A 26,192-nucleotide genomic window follows, 5' to 3' on the forward strand; every position below is an offset into this window, starting at 1 on the left:
GTGTGCTTTTGTCATTAAGTTACAAATTCTAATAGTCATCTACATGGTCATCTTATTTAAAAGTTCTAAGATAATAGTAAACTGTAATTTTAATCAGAGGATATAAGTAGTTGATGAAAATAATGATGACAGTTTTTTAATTTGATCTACTTTCTGTATTTTAGTTATCTTAATACCTTTTCTGTTTTTACTCCTTTACTATTTATGTCACTTGCCAGTAAACCAAGTACACCTCATTGCATCAAAAGGAAATGGTGAAAAGCCTCTGACTATGGATGAAATAGAGAACTTCAGCCTCACTGTTAATCCATTGAGTGACAGACTTTCCCTCCTCAGCACCAGCAGTGAGACGATTCCAATGGTTGTATCTGACTTTGACCTCCCAGATCAGCAGATGGAAATACTTCAGAGCTCTGACTCCGGGTGTTCTCAGTCTTCTGCCGGAGACAACTTTAGTTATGAAGTTGATCCTGAAAATGTGAATGCTCATGAGGATTCTCTCATGGCAAAGGCAAGCTCCCCAGATGATGACGTTCAGCAAGTGGTCTTTGACCTGATATGTAAAGTTGTGAGTGGCTTGGAAGCAGAATCTGCATCAGTTACATCTGAGTTAGAAATAGAATCTCTGCTGCCGAAGAGTAGTGATTTAGATGCAGGTATAGAGGCCACTAAAAGTGAAGATCAGGCCCCTCAACACAGTCAGCATGCTCTGCTGAGTGACGACAGCCCTCAGTTTCTCTGTGTGTCTGTAGAGGAAGGCTGTGAGTGCTTGGCCAATGGGATCTCCAGAAATAGCTCCTCACCTTGCATTGCAGGAACAGCGCAGACTCTCAATGATTCTTCTGTTTCCACAGAAACCAAATCTAGACAAAGGAGTCACAGTAGTATTCAATTTAGCTTCAAAGAAAAATTCTCAGAAAAAGTCTCAGAGAAAGAAACAATTGTTAAAGAATCAGGCAAACAACCAGGCGCAAAACCCAAGGTAAAGCTTGCCAGAAAAAAGGATGAGGACAAAAAAAAAGCTGCAGGTGAGAAAATGAAACAAACAAATGTCTTCTTCAGTGATGGCCTGGACTTAGAGAACTGGTATAGCTGTGGTGAGGGCGAAATTTCTGAAATTGAGAGTGACATGGGTTCTCCAGGATCACGGAAATCTCCCAATTTCAACATCCATCCTCTCTACCAACATGTGCTCCTGTATCTGCAGTTGTATGATTCATCGAGGACTCTGTATGCTTTTTCTGCCATCAAATCCATCTTGAAAACTAACCCCATTGCTTTTGTAAATGCCATTTCAACCACAAGTGTAAATAATGCTTATACTCCTCAGCTGTCACTGCTTCAGAATCTATTGGCCAGACACCGAATCTCTGTGATGGGCAAAGACTTCTATAGTCACATTCCAGTGGATTCAAATCATAACTTCCGGAGTTCCATGTACATTGAAATTCTTATTTCTCTCTGCTTATACTATATGCGTAGCCATTACCCAACTCATGTCAAGGTCACTACCCAAGACCTAATAGGCAATCGAAACATGCAAATGATGAGTATAGAAATCTTGACTCTCCTCTTTACAGAGCTAGCAAAAGTAATAGAAAGCTCTGCAAAGGGTTTCCCTAGTTTTATCTCTGATATGCTGTCTAAATGCAAAGTTCAGAAGGTAATTCTTCATTGTTTGCTGTCGTCTATCTTCAGTGTACAGAAATGGCACAGTGAAAAAATAGCAGGTAAGAACATGGTTGCTGTGGAAGAAGGCTTCTCAGAAGACAGCCTCATCAATTTCTCAGAGGATGAGTTAGACAATGGCAGCACACTCCAGTCACAGCTTCTTAGGGTACTTCAGAGGCTAATTGTTCTAGAACACCGGGTGATGACGATTCCTGAAGAGAATGAAGCAGGTTTTGATTTTGTTGTGTCTGATCTGGAACATATCAGTCCCCATCAGCCTATGACTTCTCTTCAGTATTTGCACGCTCAGCCAATCACGTGTCAAGGCATGTTCCTCTGTGCAGTGATCAGAGCTTTGCATCAGCACTGTGCATGTAAGATGCATCCACAGTGGATTGGCTTGATCACATCTACTCTGCCTTACATGGGAAAAGTTCTGCAGAGAGTTGTGGTTTCTGTGACACTACAGCTGTGCAGGAACTTGGACAATCTAATTCAGCAGTACAAATACGAAACAGGATTATCTGACAGTAGGTAATGATTGATTTTAGCTTTGTCGTTAGTGACAGTTTTCATAGATATGTCATGTCTCCTTAGATGTCACAATTTGAGTGGAATATAGGGTATAGCTCTGGGAGAGTGGGTATTAAGCTGTACAAGACCCTCCGTTTGATCCCTAGCACCACCACAAAGAGATAAAACCAAACACCAACTAGTAGGAAATGAAATAGTGGTTGTGAGTATGTTGTAAATAGTATGCCTTTTTAAAAATAAAGTTCAGCTCTAGTACTGAGTATCAATAAAAGAGATCTAGAATAGAGATGAAGAGAAAGTTTTTTTTTTTCTTTCAAGGATCAAAGTTGAATTAGATGTTCTTTTTGCTCAACTGGCAAAAAAAAAAAAAAATTTCATCAGTCCTTATCCAGTATATTACCTAAACACAAGTTAATTTGTAACTGAAGTTAATTTAAGTTTTAAAGTATTTTTCCCCATCTAATTTTGTTATAAGTTTCCCAGGTATGGTGGTAAACTGTGTCTCAGCCATATTCAAAATTGATCTGTGAATAGTTAGGCAAATGTTTAGTAGACTGGTATCTGGTTTTCCTCTAGGAAAACCTCAGCTGATGTGCCTGGCATTCCCCAGTGGGGGAGGTTCACAGTGGCTATATTTGTTTACTTTATATATTGTTGTTTAGCCAAAAAGAACTCTGGTTCAGTTAGATCAGCTCACTTACAGATAGGAAATAATAAGCCCCTACTATATTCTTTTACTATTATTCATGTTTGTTGAGTGCCTACTGTGTATCTGGCATATACTGGGCATTTACTAGTGGCAAATTGTAAAGTATGCTTTCACAGACCCTCTGTTTCATATATTGTTTTCAGGCCTTTGTGGATAGCATCAGTTATTCCACCAGATATGATTCTTACTCTTTTGGAAGGGATCACAGCCATTATCCATTATTGCTTGTTGGATCCGACTACCCAGTATCATCAAGTAAGACTTCATAGACATTTGCAGTCTTCTTAAAACCAGCCACACTTAGTAAGTAACTGTTTTTCTCTGCTTAATAGCTTTTGGTCAACGTAGACCAGAAACACTTGTTTGAAGCTCGCAGTGGAATCCTCTCAATCCTTCACATGATTATGTCCTCTGTAACTCTGCTCTGGAGCATACTGCACCAGGCTGATGCTTCAGAAAAGATGACGGTCGCTGCATCTGCATCTGTTACTACAATCAATCTTGGAGCCACAAAGGTTAGATGATCCACACTTCATCAGTAGAGCACATGTATCTATTTGAGGACTTTCTTCAAAACGTGTGACTAACTTAAGTAGTGTATGTGACACCCCATGCACATGGAGTAGTAAATAGTTGTGTTAACCATTTTAAGGGATGCAAACCAGTAGGTTCTTCAGGCAACTCTGTAAAGTTGTGAAGCTTTCACAGTTCCGTTTTCAGTTATGTCTTTTACTGCAGAACAGGTCTTTGTGTGCCTGCACTTGCCCACTTTTCCATCCCCAAACCATAGTCAGTGTCACTCCGTTTTCTCTCCACATGTGTTTGATTTTTCTGGTCCTTACACAGAAGTGAGTTAATACATATTTGGTTTTCTGTGTCTAGCATCTTTCATTTGATGTTTTTGAAGTTTGTTCTTACATGTTATAATTTCTCCCTCTTTTAATACATTTTAAACTGACATTTTACTACACACTTTCCCCCACTTCCAAGAAAATAGTTCAGCAGTGTGTTCAAAGAATCCAAAATTTTATAGTCAAGACTGGTATAGTGGCATATGCTAGTAATTCTAGACTCACAATAAGAGAATCTATGTTTGAGGCACACTTGAGCTACCTGAAATGTTTGAGGACAGTCTGTGTTACATAGTAAAGCACTTTCTCAAAGTTTCATAGTCTTAGACTTAATAAACTAATTTATAAATAAATTCTAAAGTAAAGTTATGCACAGTGTGTATTGCAGCATCAATGGCAAGGAAGCTCCTAAATGGTAATTAAAGTTGGGGATAAATTTTTCAAACTAGATAAAACTTAGGTTCATACTGTGTTTTTCTAGTATCTAATCATGGTAATAAGTTGTCAATTTTATGGACAACTAATTTGTTTTGTTTTTTTTTTCTTTTAAATTTTATTTCCTTGTAAAATTAAAATATTCATGATTGTAACTCCTGTTTTGAGTCAGGGTCTTATTATATAAATAGCTCAGGCTTGCTTTGAACTGATCCTTCTGCCTCAGACTGCAGAATGCTGAGTATGCACTACCATGTCCAGTGACAGCTATTAACATGTTTCAAGGTTTCTCTACTATTGCTGAATTAAATGTTTTATCTAGTTATTAATGTTCATGTGTTTTATTTTACTTGTGAAATGCTTAACTTGTTTTAGAACTTAAGACAACAAATCCTGGAATTGTTGGGACCCATTTCAATGAATCACGGTGTTCATTTCATGGCTGCCATTGCATTTGTATGGAATGAAAGAAGACAGAATAAAACCCCTTCCCGAACCAAGGTATGATATTCATAATTAAACGTGATACTCTTTTTACTTGGTAAAGCCATGCTATTTATTTCATTTTGTTTATAATGTGTACTTTTTAATCTAGTGACTTGGGGTACAAAGCAAAGATTGGAGAGAGTTTTCATCTGTGTTGTTGTTTTTCATTATCTGATGTCTTTTAAGTTGTTACTGTCTCTAAATGTAATTCCTATGTTGATTTTGACTGGATTGTGTGAGTGAAAATTTTGTTTACTTTGTGAGTTTGAAATCTAGAAAAGGTGTTTTATATTGGAAATAAATCATAGTATATTAGACTAGTAATGCTACATTTTCTCTCATACAAAATACATGATTGGTGCACCTGCAAGTCTCTGACTTGTCGTTTCTTTCACATTACACATTACATATGTATTGACATTCCTGAAGTAAGAAAAAGAAACATTGTATTTTAGTTCTGTAACAAAAACAAAGAAGTAAATACCTGAAATGGAATGTAAGCTTAAAGATAAGGAATATAGTGGAAAAGAGTAGTAAGTTAGGGCATGATACTGGATACTTAATATCTTCTTGCAGAAATAAAGAACAAAATCATAGGAGGAGAAAAATATTATAGAGATAGTACAAGAAATTCCTTAACAGTGAAAGAAATAAATTTTCAGGCCATGCTCATCACTTAAAAGATACCTACATAAAATTCAGTATGTCCTTTCAGAAACATTGGGGGTAAAGAGAAGATGCTAGAATCTTAAAAGCGGGGGAACAATTTAAAAAAAAAAAAAACTGTCTCATTCAAAGGAATAGTGTTAAGACTTCACCCTAGCAACACTGGAAACTTTTATGTCAAATTAGTCTGAACACACAGTTCCATAGCCAGCCAAACTCTTACTGGAGGCTTTTTCAGCCATGTGCTGTGCCACTAGTGTGCAAGGCCACTAGTGTGCAAGGCCACTAGTGTGCAAGGCCACTAGTGTGCAAGGCCACTAGTTCACTCTTCATTCAAGATGACGAGGAGACATCATTCAACCTTGGATAACAACCCTAGAGTTTCAGGCCCAGGCAGAGCCAAGAGACACCCAAGCAAGAGTGTCTTAAGCAGGGGGGAAAACTGAGAGGATTATATGTGATTATAGGAAATTCATCATTGTCAGAGCTTTTTGTTTCTTTTAATTTATTTATTTTTATGTGCATTGGTGTTTTGCCTGTGTAAGGGTGTCCAGTCATGTGGAACTGTCGTTACAGACAGCTGTGAGCCACCATGTGGGTGCTGGGAATTGAACCTGGGTCCTCTAGAAGAATTGTCAGTGTTCCTAACCGCTGAGCCATCTCTCCAACCCATTGTCAGAGCTTTTAGGGATGATTTTTTTTTCGTGTGTGTGTGTGTGTGTGTGTGTGTGTGTGTGTGTGTGTGCACACCTGTGTTTGCACAAGTATGTTACATGTCTGTGCATGTGGAAGCCAGCAGACAACCTCACGGATGAATTTTTGATAAAAAATGAACGACCGACTGGGTGGTGGTGGCACATGCCTTTAATCCCAGCACTTGGGAGGCAGAGGCAGGCGGATCTCCATGAGTTCAAGGCCAGACTGGACTACAGAACAAGATCCAGGAAAGGCACAAAGCTACACAGATACACAGAGAAACCCTGTCTCGAAAAACCAAAAAAAAAAAAAAATGAACCATACCAAAACAGCTTTGTAGTACCTCTGGGGGGAATCAATATAGTACAAGAAGGGAGCATCCATAGCATAATCATTGTCATAGCCTTGAGTATTCATTTGAACCTGGGTACTGATGTAAGTGAGATCTGATAATTACTCTAAAGGATGAGGAAAACTCTCTAAGACAATTAAATCTTTGTCTTCTGACTGAGGTTTCATTTTTTTTTTTTTTTTTTTTTTTTTTTTTTTTTTTTTTTGGTTTTTCGAGACAGGGTTTCTCTGTGTAGCTTTGCGCCTTTCCCGGAACTCGCTTTCGAGACCAGGCTGGCCTCGAACTCACAGAGATCCGCCTGCCTCTGCCTCCCGAGTGCTGGGATTAAAGGCGTGCACCACCACCGCCCAGCGAGGTTTCATTTTTAATATTGAATCCGGAAGAAGAAAAAGCATGAAAGAGCAAAAAATAGCACTCCAGGATAATAGAAAGTAACTAACAGAATGGAGCTGGCTCCTTTAAGGTCCATGGTAAATAGAGCAGGTCCTGATATAGTTTTGTTTTGTTTTCCTATAAGACTTGTTGGGGAATATTATTTTAAGGCGTGTTACTTTTGCTTATGTTGCACTTGTTTAACTCTGTGAAGCTGTGTTGCTGTGCCTGTCTAGAACACCTGATGGTCTCATAAAGTGCTGAATGGCCAATAGCAAGGCAGGAGAAAGGATAGGAGGGGCTGCAGGCAGAGAGAATTAATAGAAGGAGAAGCCTAGGAGAGATCTAAGAGCAAGAGAAGGAAAAGGACATCAGGGGCCAGTCACCCAGCTACACAGCAAGCCACGGAGTAAGAAATAATAAAGGTATACAGAAATAGAGAAAGGTAAAAGCCCAAAGGCAAAAGCTAGATGGAATCATTTAAGTAAAGCTGGCTAGCACCAAGCCAGGCTAAGTAAGGATGGACATTTATAATTAAGAATAAGCCTCTGTGTGTGATTTATTTGAGCTGAGTGGTGAGTCCTCCCAAAAGAGTAAAGAGCAAAAACAAACAACAACTTGTTCTATTTGGTTTGGATTTATTTATTTGTGTGTGGATGTGCACATGCCATGGTACACATGTGCATGGTCAGAGGACAAGCTACAGGAGTTGTTAACTCTTTCCACTATTGTGAATCCTGGGGATTGAACTCCATGGTCAGCTTGATGGCAAATACCTTTATGCATTGCGTCATCTTACTAGCCCTGATTTTTATTTTTATGAGGTAAGATTCATGTATTGATTTTAAAAATTCAATTTAATCACAAGTAGTAAAGGGACATCTTTATATTAAGAAAGTCCATAAAATGGTCCTTCTGTGACTTCTCTTAAAAGATTTACATATGCACACCCCTGCATAAATACTTGACTGTGATGTGTTCTCCAGGTGATTCCTGCAGCCAGTGAAGAACAGCTTTTACTCGTAGAACTGGTTCGCTCCATCAGCGTCATGAGAGCAGAAACTGTTATCCAGACTGTGAAAGAAGTTTTAAAGCAGCCTCCAGCCATAGCCAAGGACAAGGTAAGAAAGCTTTGCTTTTGTTTAGAATTCAGTTTCAGAAATGGAGCTGATGAGTAAGAATTTTTTTGTAATTTCATTGTGGTTATTGCACAGCACTCATAAAAAACTTGGAGTTCCTTGCTAGTCTAATCATTCCTGCAGCCAGTGATGAACAGTTCACTGTTTTTCTCTCCATATGTACATCAGGAACTGTGGGACTAGATTCCTAGTAAGGATTTTCTGTCCATTAGAAGAACACAGGAGCCTCAGCCTAAAATATTCTTTCTAGGTTTCACAGCTTCCTTGAGGCTTCTTCTAGTGAGTTTTCAATTCTGTAAACTCCCAAAGTTTTGCCATAATCACTGTTCCAGACATCATTTCTTGACTCTATATAAAATTGTACTTTGTGATTGTGAGGTCTGGGCTCCAGAACCAGGGAAGGGAGGCATCAGGATGCTGGGAGGGTAAAGAAAATGTGATGAGCAGTAGACAAATGCAGCATTTATTTTTTGGTGTACAGCCCAATAGGCAGGCACATGACACATGCTCCCCCACACATAGGCTGCCACACAAGTAAGCATACACAGTCCAGTGGGCACATTCAGGTAAGAACACTCTAATCACAAGGGTAGTTTATACAAATTAGCACAAATATGGCATTTTGACAAAAAAGTGTTTCTATAACAAATTTTACATCACTGCTTATCCTGGGTTCCCTGGCATCCAGTGTCAGCTGTCATTATCTGATATACCATATAGTGCCATGTTATCTAAACCTCATGGCAGCCTTCTGTTCTCTGAGAGCACCACAGGAAATAGATGTGACCATCTCTCCACTCACATTGCTAGTCTCTAGCTGGGAAACAGGTCTATGTATAGGAAGTGAGGAACGGCTCTGCTGTTTTTGATTTATCCAAGCAATGCTACACGTTCTTAATTTTGTAGATTTACCAACCACAAACGTGAGACTTTGAACCATGCCAATCAAATATAATCATATCTTTAGGGATTATTACATATATCTGAAAATAATTGATTCTTTTGTTCTTCTTGAATTGCCCAAAGAAATGGTGTGTTTGTCAATAGTGAGTGATTTTACTACCTTTGTTGTGGTGCTAAGGGATCAAACTCAGGGCCTCATGCAAGTTAGCCAGATGCTCTGACACTGAGTTATATCCCCACCCCCTTATAAACTATTTCAATAGTTACCTGACTATTCGGAAAGCACCTCTGGAGCATTTGTCCTGAGATTTTTAGTTTGCATGTGAAAGCTTGATTCTGTGAAGTAATTTGAGGTAGATAATGGGCTTCGTACACATGAGGGCCAAGAATACAGAAACTAACCCTCTCCAGACCAGTGCTGCCTTTTACTGTAGTTGTTGTTTTTACTCTTTACTTCTTTGGGAGACCCGCCACCCAGCTCCCAAATAAATACATGGAGGCTTATTCTTATTTATGAGTGCCTGGCCTTAGCTTGGCATATTTCTAGCCAGCTTTTCTTTTCTTTTTTCTTTTTTTTTTTCTTTCTTTTTGTTTTTTGAGACAAGGTTTCTCTGTGTAGTTTTGGTGCCTGTCCTGGATCTTGCTCTGTAGACCAGGCTGGCCTCAAACTCACAGAGATCTGCCTGGCTCTGCCTCCCATATACTGGGATTAAAGGCGTGCGCCACCACCACCCGGCCTTAGTCAGCTTTTCTTAGCATAAATTATCCCATCTACCTTTTGTATTTGGCCTTTTTCCTTTTCTTACTTCTGTGATCTTACTTTCACTCTTACTCCATGGCTGGTTGTGCGGCTGGCCGCTAGAGTCCTCCTCTCCTTGTTCCCTTGCTTCTTGCTCTCTTTTGCTTCATCCTGATTTCTCCTTCTGTTTATTCTCTCTGCCTGACAGCCCCACCTATCCTTTCTCCTGTCCAGATATTGACCGTTCAGCTCTTTATTAAACCAATCACGTTTTTTAGACAGGCAAAGTAACACAGCATCACAGAGTTAAAATAATTGCAACATAAAAGAATGCAACACATCTTTACATCATTAAACAAATGTTCCACAGCATAAACAAATGTAACACATCTTAAAATAATATTTCATAACACCTTACTAAATGTGTTAATGCCGCACTTTTCTTTGTGTAGTGAAAAGGAAATGTTTGAGGAGATGTTGGAACAAAACAAAAGGTACAATTGGCAAATGTCAGTGAGCATCAGTTCCTTTTTATTTACTTTTTGCTTTTACTGACTTTCAAAGGCAGGTACAGTATGTTTTAGAATTTATTCAACACTATCTTTTTAATATTAAGTTTTCTTTATTAAGAATTTCATACAGAAATACAAAGCTGTCTTTAATGATTATATTTTAGGTGATTAAGACTTAACTAATTTTTACACTGGAGAAGTGGCTCAGTGGTTAAAAACACTTGTTACTCTTGTAGAGGACCTTGAGTTAGGTTCCCAGAACATACATGGCAGCTCACAACCACCTCTAACTCAAACTTCAGGGGATACAAAGTCCACTTTTGGTCTCCAGAGGCACCTGCATGCATGTGGTGAACATACATACCCTTAGGCACTCACACATATACATAAGCTAAAAATTTAAAACGTAAATCTTTTTTTAAAAGGTGTTAGTTGTTTTAGAAAGTTTTAAAAGGAATTAATCTTAATCTGACTATACTGATTTAACAGTGCACTAAAATAGGCTTATATACATATCTAACCTAAAATTCTCAACCTGATTCTGATGGCAACGAATCTAAGCTGATTAAAACCGATATTGCTGTGATGGTTTTGGAATGAATGACCATTTAAAAATGACTGGAAGAATTATTTTGATAAGATAAACCTCTTCAACTTTCTTCCCACATCTCAAAAATTGATAATCTATGAGTCATTTTAATAGCCATGTCAGTCTGTCTATTTTCTGTATTTTCAATAGCTCTTGTATTATAAATTTTCCTTACTAAGAACGGGGAACTGCATGATTTTTTTAAATGACAAACCAGTATTTTAATTTTTTTTTTTTTTATTAAAAACCAATAGGACAAGTCAGAGTAGTTGCAACAACGGAAAAGCAAAGTCATCATTTTGCTTCACTGTAAAACTAATTTCTTTTGTTTATAGAAACATCTTTCTCTGGAAGTCTGCATGCTTCAGTTTTTCTATGCTTATATACAAAGGTAAGATGCTGATGTAAACCTTTCCATACTCAGTTGCCACCTGTAAAGCTTAGGAAGCTATAAAGAAAAGCACTGGAGTTCTTTCCAAAAGTAGTGCGTTTGCTCTTGTTACTGCTGTTTCCTCTGAAGGGGAAGGAAGAAGCTGTACAGCCAACTGTTGTGACTGTTAATGGGACTCATGGGCAGGCTGCTGAGGGAGGAGTGCAGACCCCACACTCCAAAGATGTGAATAGCACATGGATATTAAATAGTGAACTGCAGGAAACTGACAACCTGTAGATGAAATTCTAAACAGTCTTATAAATAAGAAACACGGAGCCAAATAAAGAGTTAAAAGCCCAAGAAGTCAGAGCACTAGCGAATAGCCTTTAGTTTACCAGTCGCTGCCATCCTTCCCCTGAGAGAGAGACCTTCTCCTGTGTGACCTGTCTTTTTATTGCCTTTCTGTTCTCATTGGTTCTAAACCCAACCACATGACTTCCTCGTCACTACCTGTCTATACAGAACTTCAGGTCTCTGTGGTTGGTACTGGGATTAAAGGTGTGTGTCTCCATGCTGGCTGTGTCCTTGAACACACAGAGACGTTGCCTGCCATGTGATCAGATTAAGGGCGTGTGCTACCACTGCCAGACTTCTTCTAAATGGCTTGCTATTAGCTCTGACTCCCAGGCAACTTTATTTATTAACATACAAATAAAATCACATTTCAGCACAAATAAAATATCACCATAGACAACTTTCTCTTGAAATCATGTTTGTTGCCTCTAAACTAATTACCATTTTGATTGATAGAGGTGAATGTGTAGCAATCCACTTTGATTGTCTTTTTGAAAAAGAAAAAAAAAATGGGTCTGGACATGGTATTGCATGACTTTAATCCCAGCACTTAGAGGCAGAAGCAGGCAGGACTCTATGAGCTTGAGGCCAATCTAGTCTACATATTGAGTTTCAGGATAGCCAGAGACTATTTATAAATAAATGAATAAATAAATTTATGAATAAATAAGTAAATAAATAGTTGAAAATATCTTCATGTTTGGTGTTCACTTTTGCTGTTAGCTGACCCTGAACAGAGGCAGTATTCTAATACAATTCTTCCTTAAGAACCTGAATCTTAATCTTCCCTAATGGAGCAACTGCGTTAATCTTTGCCCAACATTGATAAGTTGGGGTTTTGGTGTATTTACATGGATGGTGACTGAGAGCAAGAACTGTATAAAGTCTCTGTTTAGGTGCAGGTGGGGTAAAGATTGGACTGAAGCAGAGGTCATGCTCATTTCTCTATCCATTGGAACACTGGTGTGCAGTGCAGATGGACTATAGTTTAAAAGAATTAATGCAGTTATATTTTGTTTTTGAGAGTGTATGTGATAAGAGATCTCTGTTGCAAATTAAGAAATCACATCAAGTATTTTAAATGTGCTTCCTTTTCTTAGTAGAAAGTAAAAGATTTTAGAAATTCTGTTCTTTAATAGTCTATAAAAGTTTAAATGCTTCAGATAATTTAGAACATGGGTTAAGAATTGTAAGAAGACATGAGAAAATTAAAGTTTACTGTGGTTTCTATCAAATGGGTTTATCTTTCAGAATCCCAGTGCCCAATTTAGTGGACAGTTGGACATCACTATTGGTCCTTCTGAAAGATTCTATACAGCTGAGTCTTCCAGCCCCGGGGCAGTTTCTTATACTTGGGTAAGTAATCTCTCTTAACAGTGTATGATTTTGAAGGGTTAGAAATGTAGCTCAGGGGCTGGAGAGATGGCTCAGAGGTTAAGAGCACTGACTGCTCTTCCAGAGGTCCTGAGTTCAATTCCCAGCAACCACATGGTGGCTCACAACCATCTATAATGAGATCTGGTGCCCTCTTCTGGCGTGCAGTCATACATGCTATATACATAATAAATAAATAAATCTTAAAAAGAAAAAAAAAAAAGAAATGTAGCTCAGTAGAAGAGCAAATGCTTATTATGCAAAGTAACCTGAGTTCAGTCTCCAGCAGCATGCACACAAATACATATCTATACATATGTGTACATATATACACATGCATACATATAATTTTAATAAAGGCATAATCCTCACTATCTTGATGGCTGAAGAACATGTTTTGTGTGGCATGTCATCTGTCTATCTGTTCACAAGCATCTTGAGGTGCAGATCCAGACATATAAGGTCTGTAAGTGGGAGGAGATAGGAAGGAATACAGTGTGTTTAGACATATACAAGATGTAGAACACTTAATACACAAATATTAGAACCAGTCATCATTTGGGATCAGTAGGGAAGCACTGTGGGGAAAATGCAGGTGAGTGTGCACCATGCTAAAAGGAACTTCACAGAAGAGAGAGAGGCACTGAATCATGCACATAAATAGTCTTGTAAAAGTCTATTTCTTTTTGTGTCTTGGCGTTTCTAGATCTAAGCTAATAGATACAGATTTTTTTTTATTATTTGGTAAATGCCAGTCACCCTTGCCTCACTAACAGTAAGCATCACCCTGAGTAGTGTCAGGTTTGGGAATTCATAACAGTTGTACAATAAAAACCTGTTAAGTGAATCACAATGGTAAGAGTAAAAGCTTTGATTAAAGACAGGGAAGAAAAGGATATACTGAGACAAGCTACATTGTCTGGTTTGGTGATGGTGTGTCACAGGCAGAGAAATAATAAGAAATTAGGGTGGGTAACAGGAGATGGGAGCTGCTTGAGAAGAAACTTGAATTTCATTGGATAATATTGGTAATGAGTGAGAGATTGGCATAAGTGCAGATTGTAAGGAGAGGATGGTACTCCTTATGATCAGGACAAGGAATTTATTTCAGTGGGAGGTGAGAAGGTGTGAATAACTGATGTTGGCATTTAGAAAACAGGAAATAGAAGGAAAAGGAGCTAGAAAGGGAGTTCTCAGAAAATATAAAAAGCCAGGTGTAGTTTGTGTGGCATCTGTAAAGGAAGGTTAAGATGCTGAGGAAGGAGTTGACTCAGAGAATAGAGCACTTGCAGTGAAAGAAAGAGGACCTGAGTTCGGATCCACAGAACCTACATGAAGTCCAGTGCAGTTGAGTGTGTTTCTAATCCCTGTGCTGCTACAGTGAGATGGTAGGCAGAGAAGAGACTTCCTGAAGCTCAGGGGCCAGCTAGTGTGGTCTGCACAGTGAACAATGCTCCAAGCATGTAGAGGACAAGAACCTACAGCTAAGCTTGTCCTCCGCACGAACTCTACATGCTCATCCTGGAAAACACATCTGGGCATGCAAATGCACACACAGAAAAAGTTAAGAGAGAGGTAGCACCTGTTGGAAGAAGTTGCGGTGTTGAGCAATGGTAAGAGAAGGGGTTGGAGATTAGAGGAGCATTGAGATTTAGTAGCAAGAAGTAAACATAGAACAGTTGCAAGTGTAGGTGGAGTGGAGAAGGAAGGGGATTTTTTTTTTTCAAAGATATTTGATCACAAGAAAAGTAAGAGAAATGAAAAAGAGGTAGAAGGAAGTGTATTTAGAAGATGACATTTAATGCTAAGAAATGCATAAGGACGTTGAGTAAACAGGCTCAGAAGTTGTACCCTACCTGTGCTCAGCTCTTAGCTCCTTTACTTAAATATGTGACCTTTGTGGGGGGTAGATCATTTAACCTTTCCTTGGTAAAATGGAAACAGTGATGGTGCTTATCTCATACACTTGTTAAGAAGATTAAAAAAGTTAATATTTATTAAATTCTTAGAACAGTGCCTAGCCATTAATACTTGTCATTGAAGTCGATAGTGATTCACTAAACATTCCAGACATGAGGAGAGTCATTTATAGCACCAGATTCAAGAGATACTGGGATGGGAGCTAAAGAACAGGAAACAGCAAGTACAGTTCATCATCATTACTGTTTAGTATCTTAGCCACAGATTGTCCTGCTGTTGTTGCAAGATATCTGGATCCCTTCCCGTAACACGAATTGATAAATGGTCTTTTTATTAAAAGGAAAAAAAAAAGGAAAGAAAGAAAGAAAAGAAAAATGGAGCCTGTTATTGCGGTGAATGCTGACAGATCAGAGAGACAAAGGAACAAGCCACCTCTTACCTCTAAGACTCCTCAGCCTGAAAAGTTTTCCTCAGCCGAAAGACTTCTAGACAAATAGGCTTTAGTTCCTGTCCCCTCACGCCTTATATACCTTTCTCCACCCAGTGATAACATTTTCTTCCTAGTGCTGGGATTAAAGGCGTGTGTGCTTCCCAAGCAAAAGCATGAGATCTCAAGTGCTGGGATTAAAGGTGTATGCCCCCACTGCCTGGCTTCTGTGTTTAATGTAGTGGCTTGTTCTGTTCTCGATCTTCAGGCAGATTTTAGTAGGGTACACAATATATATCACCACACCTTCCAGTTGAGGGTTCTTACAAATAATGCTGCTCTTACATAAACGTTAAGGATTGGAAAATATATACTACAAGGCATGATTACATGGCATCACTTTCATTGCTTTGGACTGATAACTTTTTTCTTTTTAAAAATGGCTCTTATAGGGTTCTGAATGAGTTTATTATGAAAAATCCTAGTTTGGAAAATAAAAAAGACCAAAGAGACCTTCAGGTAAGGCATTCTGAATTCAAGGTTGCTACCTAAATTAAAAGTTAAAATCAGGAGTCATATAAGATGATCTATGATGTTCCTTCTAACTATTCTATAAAAGTCAAGATTGTCGATTATATAAAAATAGTATCAGGTGTTGGCTCATGTGATAGAGGTGGAAGGATCAGGAGTCTAAGGCCAGTATCTACAACATACATTGAGTTTGATTGAGGCCAGCCTAAACTACATACACAAGATCATTTCTGGACACAGTGAGGGATGGGTGAAGAATATGTATTATATAATATCTATTGTCAGAGAATAAAACACTTCAAAAGCCCATAACTCATTTGCGTGTGTGTGCACAAACATGGTTCTTCCTTGTTTCTCTAGGATGTGACACACAAAGTAGTGGATGCTATTGGTGCAATTGCTGGTTCCTCTCTAGAACAGACAACATGGCTCCGACGAAACCTTGAAGTCAAGCCTTCTCCCAAAATAATGGTGGATGGAACCAATTTGGAATCTGATGTTGAAGGTACTGCTTCCTTTACTCTCTACTCTCTTGGTATATATTTGCTAAGCAGTGTTTTATTTAGCCCTATAAAATAAGCTCATTTTTTTTTTTGTTATTAGCTTTTATTAGTCAGAAAATACTAATCATTTTCTTTACCTGTCTCTTTTCTTATTTAGATATGCTATCACCTGCAATGGAACCCTCAAACATAACTCCCTCTGTATATAGTGTCCATGCACTGACATTGCTTTCTGAGGTAAACATTATCAAGTGTTTTTACATGAACACTTAAGTGAACATTTGAATAGTACATATCAATAAGAAATTCTCTAATCTACAGAGTGAGTTCCAGGACAACCAGGGTAACACAGAAAAACCCTGTTTCGAAAAAGAACGAAGAAAGACATTCTCATAGAGAAGTTTTTAATTTCAAAAATCATTTCGTGCTTCTAGAAATCACTAGTTTATATAATTACCAAGTATAGGACAGTGTCGGAGTAATGCATGTGTATATGTTCATGTATGTGTGTGCACCTGTGTGTTGTAGAATATTATTTTAAGGTGTGTTGCTTTTGTTTATGTTGCATTTGTTTAACTCTGTGAAGCTGTGTTACTGTGCCTGTCTAAAATACCTGATGCTCTAATAAAGAGCTGAATGGCCAATAGCAAGACAGGAGAAAGAAGTAGGTGGGGTTGGCAGGCAGAGAGAATATATAGAAGGAGAAATCTGGGAGGAGAGGAAGATAAAAAAGAAGTAGCCAGAGGAAGAGGAAGACTCTAGGGGCCTTCCAACCAGCTACACAGCAAGCCCCAGAGTAAGAGTGAAAGTAAGGTTACAGGAGTAAGAAAAGGAAAAGCCCAGAGGCAAAAGGTAGATGGGCTAATTTAAGTGAAGAAAAGCCGGCAAGAAAGAAGCCAAACTAAGGCCAGGCATTTATAAGTAATAATAAGCCCCCATGTGTGACTTATTTGAGAGCTGGTTGGAGGGCCCCCCTAAAGAGTAAAAACCAAACAACAACACATATGTATGCATACATACACATACACCTTTGCATGTTGAAGCCAGAGGTTTGTGTCAGGTGTCTCCACTATCACTCTCCACCTTTTGTTTCAAACAGTCTCTTCACTGAAACTGGAGCATGGCTGGCCAGAGAGCTTTGGGGATCCATCTGGCTCTGCCCTGCCAATAGTGGGGTATTAGATACATTCTGCCCTTCCAACCTTGTGTGAGGGTGCTGACAATCCAAACTCAGGCCCTCATGCTTGTACAGCAAGCACCGGACCCATTGAGCCTTCTGTCCAGCTCCAGACACAGGGCTTTGAGCTTGACCATTTTACATAGTGATCTGAAGATACTGCTCTCCTGTCCCAGATAGTTTGAATTTTTTGAGGACTCCATACCAGTTTCCATAATGGCGGACTAGTTTATGTTCTGACCATTTCATAAAAGGGTTTGTGCTCTATTAAATGTCTATCACATCACACCCTGCATCCTTGCAGACATTTGGTCTTTGATTTCTTGATAGTAGTCATTCTGACTGGCATAAAGTGGAATGTCTGGGTACTTTTGATTTACATCTTTTTCCCTTTTTTTTAAATTTTGGGTTTTGTTTCTGGTTTGTTTTTTGTTTGTTTTTGTTTTTGCTTTTTGAGACAGGGGTCTAATTCACTAGGTAGACAAGGTTGGCCTTGAACTTAGAGATCTACCTGTCACTACCTCTGGAGGGCTGAGATGAAATGCATTTACCACCATGCCCAGCCCGATTTGCATTCTTCTAATGGCTAGGTGTGCTGGGCATTTTATCATGTGTTTATAGGTCACTTGTATATATTCATTTGAAAAGTCTCCAGTTCATTTGCCCACCAGTAGTTTTTAGAGACCTTTCTGTATGCTGCCCCTTTGCTCTGGTAATTGTTTCTTTTGCTGTGCTTTTTAATTTGCTACAGAATCCTATTTGTCAATTATCCCAGTTATTTGCTAAGCTATTAAAGTCCTATTTAGAAAGCAGTTACTATGTCTAGATCTTGATGTTTCTTCTGTTTTCTTCCAGCCATTTCGCATTTCAGCTTTTAACACTGAGGCCTTTCCATTTTGAATTGATCTGGTTTCAGTCTTCTGTGAAACCTATGTTTGGGTATGGAATTTCCCCAGTTCTACCTGTTAAAAAGCATGGCCCTTGCCAGGCAGTGGTGATGCTAATGCCTTTAATCCCAGCACTCGGGAGGCAGAGGCAGGCAGATCTCTGTGAATTGGAGGTCAGAAAAAAAAAAAAAAACATGTCCCTGTTCTCACTTTTGGCACCTTTTTCAAGAATCAGACTGCTCTAGACGTCTGGACTTGTTAATCAGTTTTCTATTCCGTTGGCCTGTCTGTTCTTGTACCATTATCGTACTGTTTTGTTACCATGGCTCTGTACTTCTGTTTGAAGTCAACTGTTCTGATACCTTCAGTATCGCTCTTTCTGCTCAGGATTCTGGATCTTCTGTTTTACTTTGAATCTATGATTTTTGTTTGTTTTTGTGAAGAATGACATTGATAGTTTGATAGAGACTGCATCATATCTGTAGATTACTTTGAGTATTGTGACCATTTTTACAGTATTAACTCTGCCAATCCATGAGCACAGGTGGTCTTTCCATTTTCTAATGTCTCATTTAATGCTTCAGAGGTTTTGTTGTAGAGGTCCTTGCTACCTTTCGTTAAGTTTATGCCTAAGTTTGCGGTATTTATGTTTTTAAAGCAGTTTTTAGATTTTTCATTGTGTGTACTCATTGTACATGGTACTATGTTATATAAGGACATTTTCAGATGAGTACATGTTGTGCTGTGAGAATATCTCCTCCACTCTCCCCTGTTCCCACCTTCCCCTTCCATAGCACTTTTGGCTTTTTGCGGGGGCAGGGTGGTTGCTTCTACTTTCTTGTCATACATTCATGATTTTATGCATTTATATAAAGTCAAGGGCTACAAATATAATTTGTCTTTCTAATAGTGCCTTAAATGCTTAATATGATTATCTAATTGCATCTGTTTTCCTGGAAATGCCATAATTTCCTTGCTTTTTAAAGGCTGAAAAACAGTCTGTTGTACATAGATGCCACATTTTCTTTTTTTGTTCCTTTGCGTTAGACACCTAGGTTGGTTCCATAACTTTGCTACTGTCAGTTGGGCAAGTGTCTGTGTTAGCTGGAAGTTCTTCAGGTAAATTCCATATCATATGATTTCTGTGTACCACATCTAGGTATATACAACAGAAAGTCACTACTGAGTACCCTCATGAAAGTTATTGCCACACTTTCACAATAGCCAAACTATAGAATTAGCCTAAGTGCCCATCAGTGGAAGGATGGATAAAGAAAATGTTGTATAGATACACAAGGAGTTTTTTTCAGAAATGAAGAATGGAAATAATGTCATTTGTTTTAAAAAATTGATGGCACTAGAGATTATTGTGTTGAGTCTACTAAGCCATTCTTAGAAAGACAGATGCCACATGTTTTGTCTCATGGGATTTTAGGGTTAAAAAACATAATGATAAATTAAAAGAATGTGGAAAAGGAAAGGGAGGAACAGGAAAAAGGTAACAGGGTAAATATAATCAAGTACATTGTATGCATGTGTGGAAGTGCCGTAATGAAACCCATTATTTCCTACATGTAGTATATACTAAATTTAAAAAGAGAAAAAGGAATTCAATAGGGGTAGAGGTTCAAAAGTTGTCAGAGTCAAAATGAACTGTGAACTGAATTTTAGCATGGTGGACACACATTGAGGACACTACAGGGCAGCTGGAATGATTCGAATTTCTTATTGTAAAGAGTAGAAATGTTGCAGCTCCAGAACCATATTATTTTGGGCTATCTTTAGACCATTTAGTAACCACTCATTTCCCACCTATGTGTCTGTCCTAACATCCTTGTAACTGTCACATAAAACTTCTTGGAATGTATTACACTGAACAGACCCTCTAGCATCCACCAAACCCAAAGCTCAAAATATCTTCAGATGACATCTCAGAATTCTAGAGTTTTCCACTGTGTAACCTGCCTACCTATTTCCCCACCACCACCACTAAAGTATGTGATAATTGCCTTTGATTTATGACTTTTTGTGATATAACTATAAAAATTCATGAAAATGCCCATAATAACATGTAATTCAAGACATCCAGGATCCATATTTCTGGTCCTTGGTTATTCAGATTTGGCTCAGAATAAAGTCTCCCAACCCCCATTTTTAAAGTATATATTTTAAGAAATAAAAATGTTTTGTATCTGATTATGGTGTGGATGGGTGGCCGTGGTTAAGTATAAAGCATATACAGCAAACAAACCCATTCTATGACCATACAGATCACTTTTGGCCCCTTATAGATGTGGATGCTGGTCTTAACAGAGGTTAGAAAACATGGCTGACACTGTATGGCTGTAGATTGACTCAAGTAGGACTTGAGGAGCCCAGCCTGATTAGCTTTAGGGTTTTCTTGAGCTTCTGTTTAAGTCTGGGGAAGAGAATACGGAGGTTGGACTTGCAGGTTCAGTTTTCACTCACTGTCACATAGAAGGGCCCTGGACTGTTTTTATACCTCTCTATCTCTGTAAATTTTCTTCATTTTAAGTTGTTTTGGTTTTCTTCCAAGTTGAAAATCAATACCCACCTCTGACCCCAGTTTCAGCATATAGATGAATTTGTTTCCTCTCTGTTTTGTAGGTATTGGCTCATCTTCTGGATATGGTTTTCTACAGTGATGAAAAAGAGCGTGTTATCCCTTTACTTGTAAACATTATGCATTATGTTGTACCCTACCTCCGAAATCACAGGTACCATATGATTCCAGTAGATTTCAGCTAAGTCATACTTAGCTACAAAGTCTGTACCCTTATTGCTGTTTGTGGCCTCAACTACAAAATGATGTTATTCTTACCTTGACTCATTTATAAAGGCTAATTTTTTTTATTTGCATCTCATTTTTCTTATGGTTCCTTCTGTCTCATGTTTCCATTTTAGTATCTGAGGTAAATGTGAACATACAAATTCAACATGAAGCATAATGTGCTTTAATGTGTGTTTTCTGTCTAGTGCACATAATGCCGCTAGTTACCGAGCCTGTGTCCAACTGCTCAGCAGTCTTAGCGGGTATCAGTACACTCGGAGAGCCTGGAAAAAAGAAGCCTTTGACCTTTTCATGGACCCCAGCTTCTTTCAGATGGACGCTTCCTGTGTCAGTCAGTAAGTATTCCTCTTCTCACTCTCACTCATCATAGTTTGCTGACATCAGCCTTAATAAGAGTAAAACCTCAGTGACATATGATAATCCTGTGTCTTTCAGCTGGAGAGCAATCATGGACAACCTGATGACACATGATAAGACAACATTCAGAGATTTGATGAGTGAGTACTGTGACAGCCCAGGCAGTATTTTTCTTGTGCATGATTTATTATTAGCATGTACTATTCTCTTTTGAAAACTACTGAATTAGCTCTTTGTCAAGTTAAACATAGTATCCTATGGGAATATAATAGACAACCATCCCATGTTTCCCCTTATATGAAAAATACAGATTTAAAAAATAAGTTACAAGAGACAAGGGACAGTGTGGGAATGGACACCTATACCCCCAGCCCCTAGGAGACAAAGACAGGACGATCACAAGTTCCAAACTAGCCTAGCATATATGTATATAGCAAGACTCTGGTAATAGACAACAACAAAACCCAAGATACAGAAGTAGAATGAGGCTATGTAGGAAAAGAAGAGAAGTGATGAATTTGTGGGGATTAGAGAGAGAAAGGAATGCAGCATGAGGAAGAGTGAAGTATGTGATAGAAGTGTGTGGGAGTGCCTGGTGAGAGCTCTCATTTTATACAATGGATATGTGCTAACAATAAAAATATTACCAAGGATAACTTGGTGGTAAGTAAGATTACCCTTCACTTTCCCATCACACAGCCCAGTTACCAGCATATAATAGGCACCAGATAACTACTGACTAGATAAAAAGACTGAGCTGAAAGTAGGGGAGACAGAAGAAGGTAGGCAATTGGATCTAACCTCTGGGACAGTCTACTTTTAATCTCTGTGGCTGTGGCTCTCCAGGACAGAGAATGGGGGAAAGGGAAAAGGAGAGAAAAAGAGAGTGGTACTAAACTGAACTGTAACCGCTGGAATTCTGAGTCTGCAAGATTTTATACAGTTGTGTATCCCAACTAGTTTCTTATCTGGAGAAAGGGTGCCATGCTACCTCTTCTCTCATTTTCTTCGAGCTGTTTTAAGTTTCAAATTTATGTATTCATCAAATATTTATTGAAAGATGACAGTGGACCAGGTATTATGCTAACATTTATAATTTTTTTTTAAATTAGGAAATGAGATTGTAAAGGAAATAAAATGGGGCACTATATGACAAATTTTAAATAACAGAGTTTATTGTTTTTTATTTTATTTTTTTATTCACATCATATTTGATGTGAAACTGAGGGAGCCAGCCCTTCCTAGAAATGGAATTCCCTGCATAAAGAACAAAAATTGCAAAGGTCTTGGGGTGGGAGCACACTTGGTGAGTTTATGTCACAACCAGCAAGACAGTATGGCTGTAGCCGAGAAAGTCCGGAACAGAAGCTAATGTGAAGAGCAGGAAATCAGACCAAGCTAGGTTTCTCCAGAAATTATTTTTAAAGTGATACCAAAGGTTTAATGAAATATTTAAGCAGATAGGATATATAAAATAGTATTATTGAACATTTCCCTTCTGAAACCCACAGTTCTAAGGGTTCTTGTTTGTCTACATCCAAATCCTGCCATTTGACCTTCAGGCATGTGTATGCTCAAACTGTCTGCCAGCTTTTCTGCACCAGAGAAAGGTCCAGGTCCTCTGCTGTATTCCTCTCAGTGTGTATGACATGAGGTAGTCACTCATTTTAAATAAGGAATGTCATTTTCAGATGGCTAGATGGCCTTCCGCTTCCTCTCCTTTTTCTAGCTCGAGTAGCTGTGGCCCAGAGCAGTTCTCTCAATCTTTTTGCCAATCGGGATGTGGAGCTAGAACAGAGAGCCATGCTTCTCAAAAGACTGGCCTTTGCTATTTTTAGCAGTGAGATTGACCAATACCAGAAGTATCTTCCAGACATACAAGGTAAGGAATTAAAGCATTTTATCTTCTCTCTTTGGAATTACAGGGACTTGGGGGTACATTTATTTTGGTTTTAGTGGTTTTATTGGTTTTGCTGTTCTGTTATTGTATCTTAGAAAATATCTTTGCTAAATTTTAATTTGGGTTGAGATAAACCACAAGTGTGGGTTGATGGACAGTATTACATAACAAATGTTTTAGCTTCATTGTGTAAAAGAAATCAACACTGAATTTGAAAGACTTAAAGTAAACATTATCTATGATTTATGGTTTGGTTCAAATATCAGAGAAATTCATATGCAGAGTCAGGTAGTCACTATTTCACTCTAAGCAAGTATATTACTATGTTTTAGTTGTGGACAACAAACAGGTCAGGAAATCTATCCTTCACAGAGGACAAAATAAAAGAGAGCCAGGAATTTGTGGCTTGCAGTAACATTTGTATGTCTTATTTGGAAGTGTGTTGGGACTATAATAGATAAGGTTCTCTAGAAGAGGACTGTATTAGATTGGCTTACACAGAGGGGGCTGAGTAGTCCAACAATGGTCATCTGCACACTGGAGAAGCAGAGAACACAATAGCTGCTCTTTCTAAGAAGATGCATGCCTCCACAATTACAATATAATTGTAGGTCTCCAGGTTCCCTGGAGAGTGCCCTGGTATTGAGTCCTCACTGAAAGACGGAAGAAGCCAGAATGTAATGTTAGAAAATTGCAACAGCAGTAATAAATGTACATGATGAAAGAAAAAGAAAGGAAGGCAGGCACAACACACACTGCTTTTTCACTGTGGGAAAAAACAATAAAACATGGAGAACAGATCTTTCCCTCCTAGTCACTGACCCCCTTGTCATCCTTTCTGGGTAGTCCACTCTGTTCTTTCTGGAGACTGATCTACAGTCGCTGTACTTTGGTTTTCAAATGAGTGAGTTTAGTAAGTATCCAGTGAGGAAAAGTAAACAAATAGCAAGCTGTAGATAAACACAGCAGACAAAGAGGGCCAAACATCATAAACTGGACCCTTGCAACATCAAGCAGAGCCATTGGGTAGCCCAACAGGGTGAACCAGCAACAGTAACGTCATCAAATCAGGAAACTGCAGCATCCTTCAGAAATGACTAGGGAAGCCATGCTGCAGTTCCCAATTGAAACATTTGAGACCAAGAACTAACTTTTCATGGCTGAGCTTCCAGTTTCTCATTCCTAACGCAGGTATTTTATACAATGGGGTAAACAACAGTAACTTGTATTGGACATAGTCTACCTTCTAGCTGTGCCCATGGGCACATCGTTGTTTAAACCCCTTTGCTATCTGCTATTCTCTTTTCTCTGTGTTGTATAGTTGCCCCAGGACAGGGAAATTTTGGAGGAAACTTGAAATATACATGCTGGAGTCTGGCAAGCAGGCCCTCCGTGCCCTCAGTGTCCATTTTCAACAAACGCAAACAGCACATGATCGTATAATTTATTTTACACATTCACAGACACACAGCTCTAGGCATCCTTTACTCCATTTAAGTTGACAGTCAGAACTAACCATCATCAATCCATCTCTTGTCAATACCCAACACATCTCCTGACATGCTTAAATTTCTAAATAATATGAACTACAAAGTCATGATTTCTCCTAATATAACTCTTAACACAAACAACTGAAAACACCTAGATTCTTTCCATAGTGTAGGTGGGTAAATCTCTTGAGGGATGTTTGATCTTTTGACATCGCAGAACTTAAAGTGATAATACAGGGTTTTTTACAGCTCTTAAATAGTGACTCAATCAATGTTATATTACAGAGTAGAAGACTGGGAAAAAAATCTTGCGCTCTCTTCTCTCTCTTCTCTCTCTTCTCTCTCTTCTCTCTCTTCTCTCTCTTCTCTCTCTCTCCTCTCTCTCTCTCTCTCTCTCTCTCTCTTCTCTCTCTCTCTCTCTTCTCTCTCTCTCTCTCTCTTCTCTCTTCTCTCTCTCTCTCTCTCTCTCTCTCTCTCTCTCTCTCTCTCTCTCTCTCTCTCTCTCGCCCTGTTGTGTGTGTATATGTGTGTGTGTACATTCTTAACAAAATAGGAAAAACACCCATAACAATTACAATCTTTCTAAAACTAGTCACGTAGCCATAACTAGTATTTACAACTACCTTCTACTTATTCATTATTTTTCCACTCCCTGCAAGCACCTCATCAGGCCTTGGTTCTCAACCCACAGCTTCAGTCTGGCATATTTATCATTCTGCCTAGATTGGGTTGTTGTAGTTTCCCATTGACTTTAATAGTAGGGCCAGGTAAGATTCTGAGATACCCTGTTGGATCACTTGCAGTCCAGAAATGTCCTTCCTCACCTCCATTTTGGAGAAGCAGTCCAAATTCTCTTTAATAGTCTAGATCAGTTATTCCTGCTATAAATATAACTCTTTTCTTAGCCTGTTGACTCAGTAGCATGAAAAAGTAACCATGAGGAAGTCTTAGTGTTCTGTTCAATGCAATGGTTGTACCTCCATTTAGAAGCACTTCCCCATTAGGAAGCAATACTTCTGGGCCAACAACATAAGATCAGGGGTGGGAGGAGAAAGCAAAAGTTTTGCTAGTGAGTGACAAGGCATGATTCTCAGTATTTCCATTTCTACCCTTGACTTATGAATCCTGGCTATGTAGAAAACAATAGCATGTATTGGACACTGATTCCGAGCATCTATTAGGAGAAACCTGCCCCATTCTCCAGCCTACTGTCTCCCAGTTGGCACTGTAACTAAATCTTCAAATGGTCACTCTACCATTCTCCCAATCAGCAAATGTGCGCCCACCCACCTCACTTCTTTGACTGTGCCATGAGCTCACTGGTCAGAAGCAATGCTGTATAGAAAACCAAGACAGTAGGTAAGGCATTCTGTAAGTTTGTGGGGCGTTTACCCACCACCCCCACAGTTCCCCAGAGTTTTCTTGAGTGTGAG

At 38.7% G+C, this 26,192-nt stretch overlaps 1 protein-coding gene across 10 annotated transcripts in view; it reads left to right on the plus strand.

The window, feature by feature from the left end:
• Dop1a (DOP1 leucine zipper like protein A) overlaps positions 1-26,192 on the plus strand; it is a 113,005-nt gene that overhangs the window by 70,574 nt on the left and 16,239 nt on the right. For all 10 annotated transcript variants that reach the window (XM_052715825.1, XM_052715834.1, XM_052715778.1 and 7 more), the window contains 14 exons: positions 219-2,205; positions 3,058-3,169; positions 3,247-3,429; positions 4,576-4,701; positions 7,759-7,893; positions 10,990-11,045; positions 12,633-12,737; positions 15,555-15,621; positions 15,994-16,138; positions 16,294-16,373; positions 20,829-20,938; positions 21,198-21,347; positions 21,448-21,509; positions 23,099-23,251. In XM_052715825.1, the coding sequence (XP_052571785.1) occupies positions 219-2,205; positions 3,058-3,169; positions 3,247-3,429; positions 4,576-4,701; positions 7,759-7,893; positions 10,990-11,045; positions 12,633-12,737; positions 15,555-15,621; positions 15,994-16,138; positions 16,294-16,373; positions 20,829-20,938; positions 21,198-21,347; positions 21,448-21,509; positions 23,099-23,251 (3,471 nt within the window). The remainder of the gene's footprint in view (positions 1-218; positions 2,206-3,057; positions 3,170-3,246; positions 3,430-4,575; positions 4,702-7,758; positions 7,894-10,989; positions 11,046-12,632; positions 12,738-15,554; positions 15,622-15,993; positions 16,139-16,293; positions 16,374-20,828; positions 20,939-21,197; positions 21,348-21,447; positions 21,510-23,098; positions 23,252-26,192) is intronic.

This window comes from Peromyscus californicus, unplaced genomic scaffold (genome assembly GCF_007827085.1).
Source record: "Peromyscus californicus insignis strain IS unplaced genomic scaffold, ASM782708v3 Scaffold_11__1_contigs__length_118956290, whole genome shotgun sequence".
NCBI classification, from domain to species: domain Eukaryota; kingdom Metazoa; phylum Chordata; class Mammalia; order Rodentia; family Cricetidae; genus Peromyscus; species Peromyscus californicus.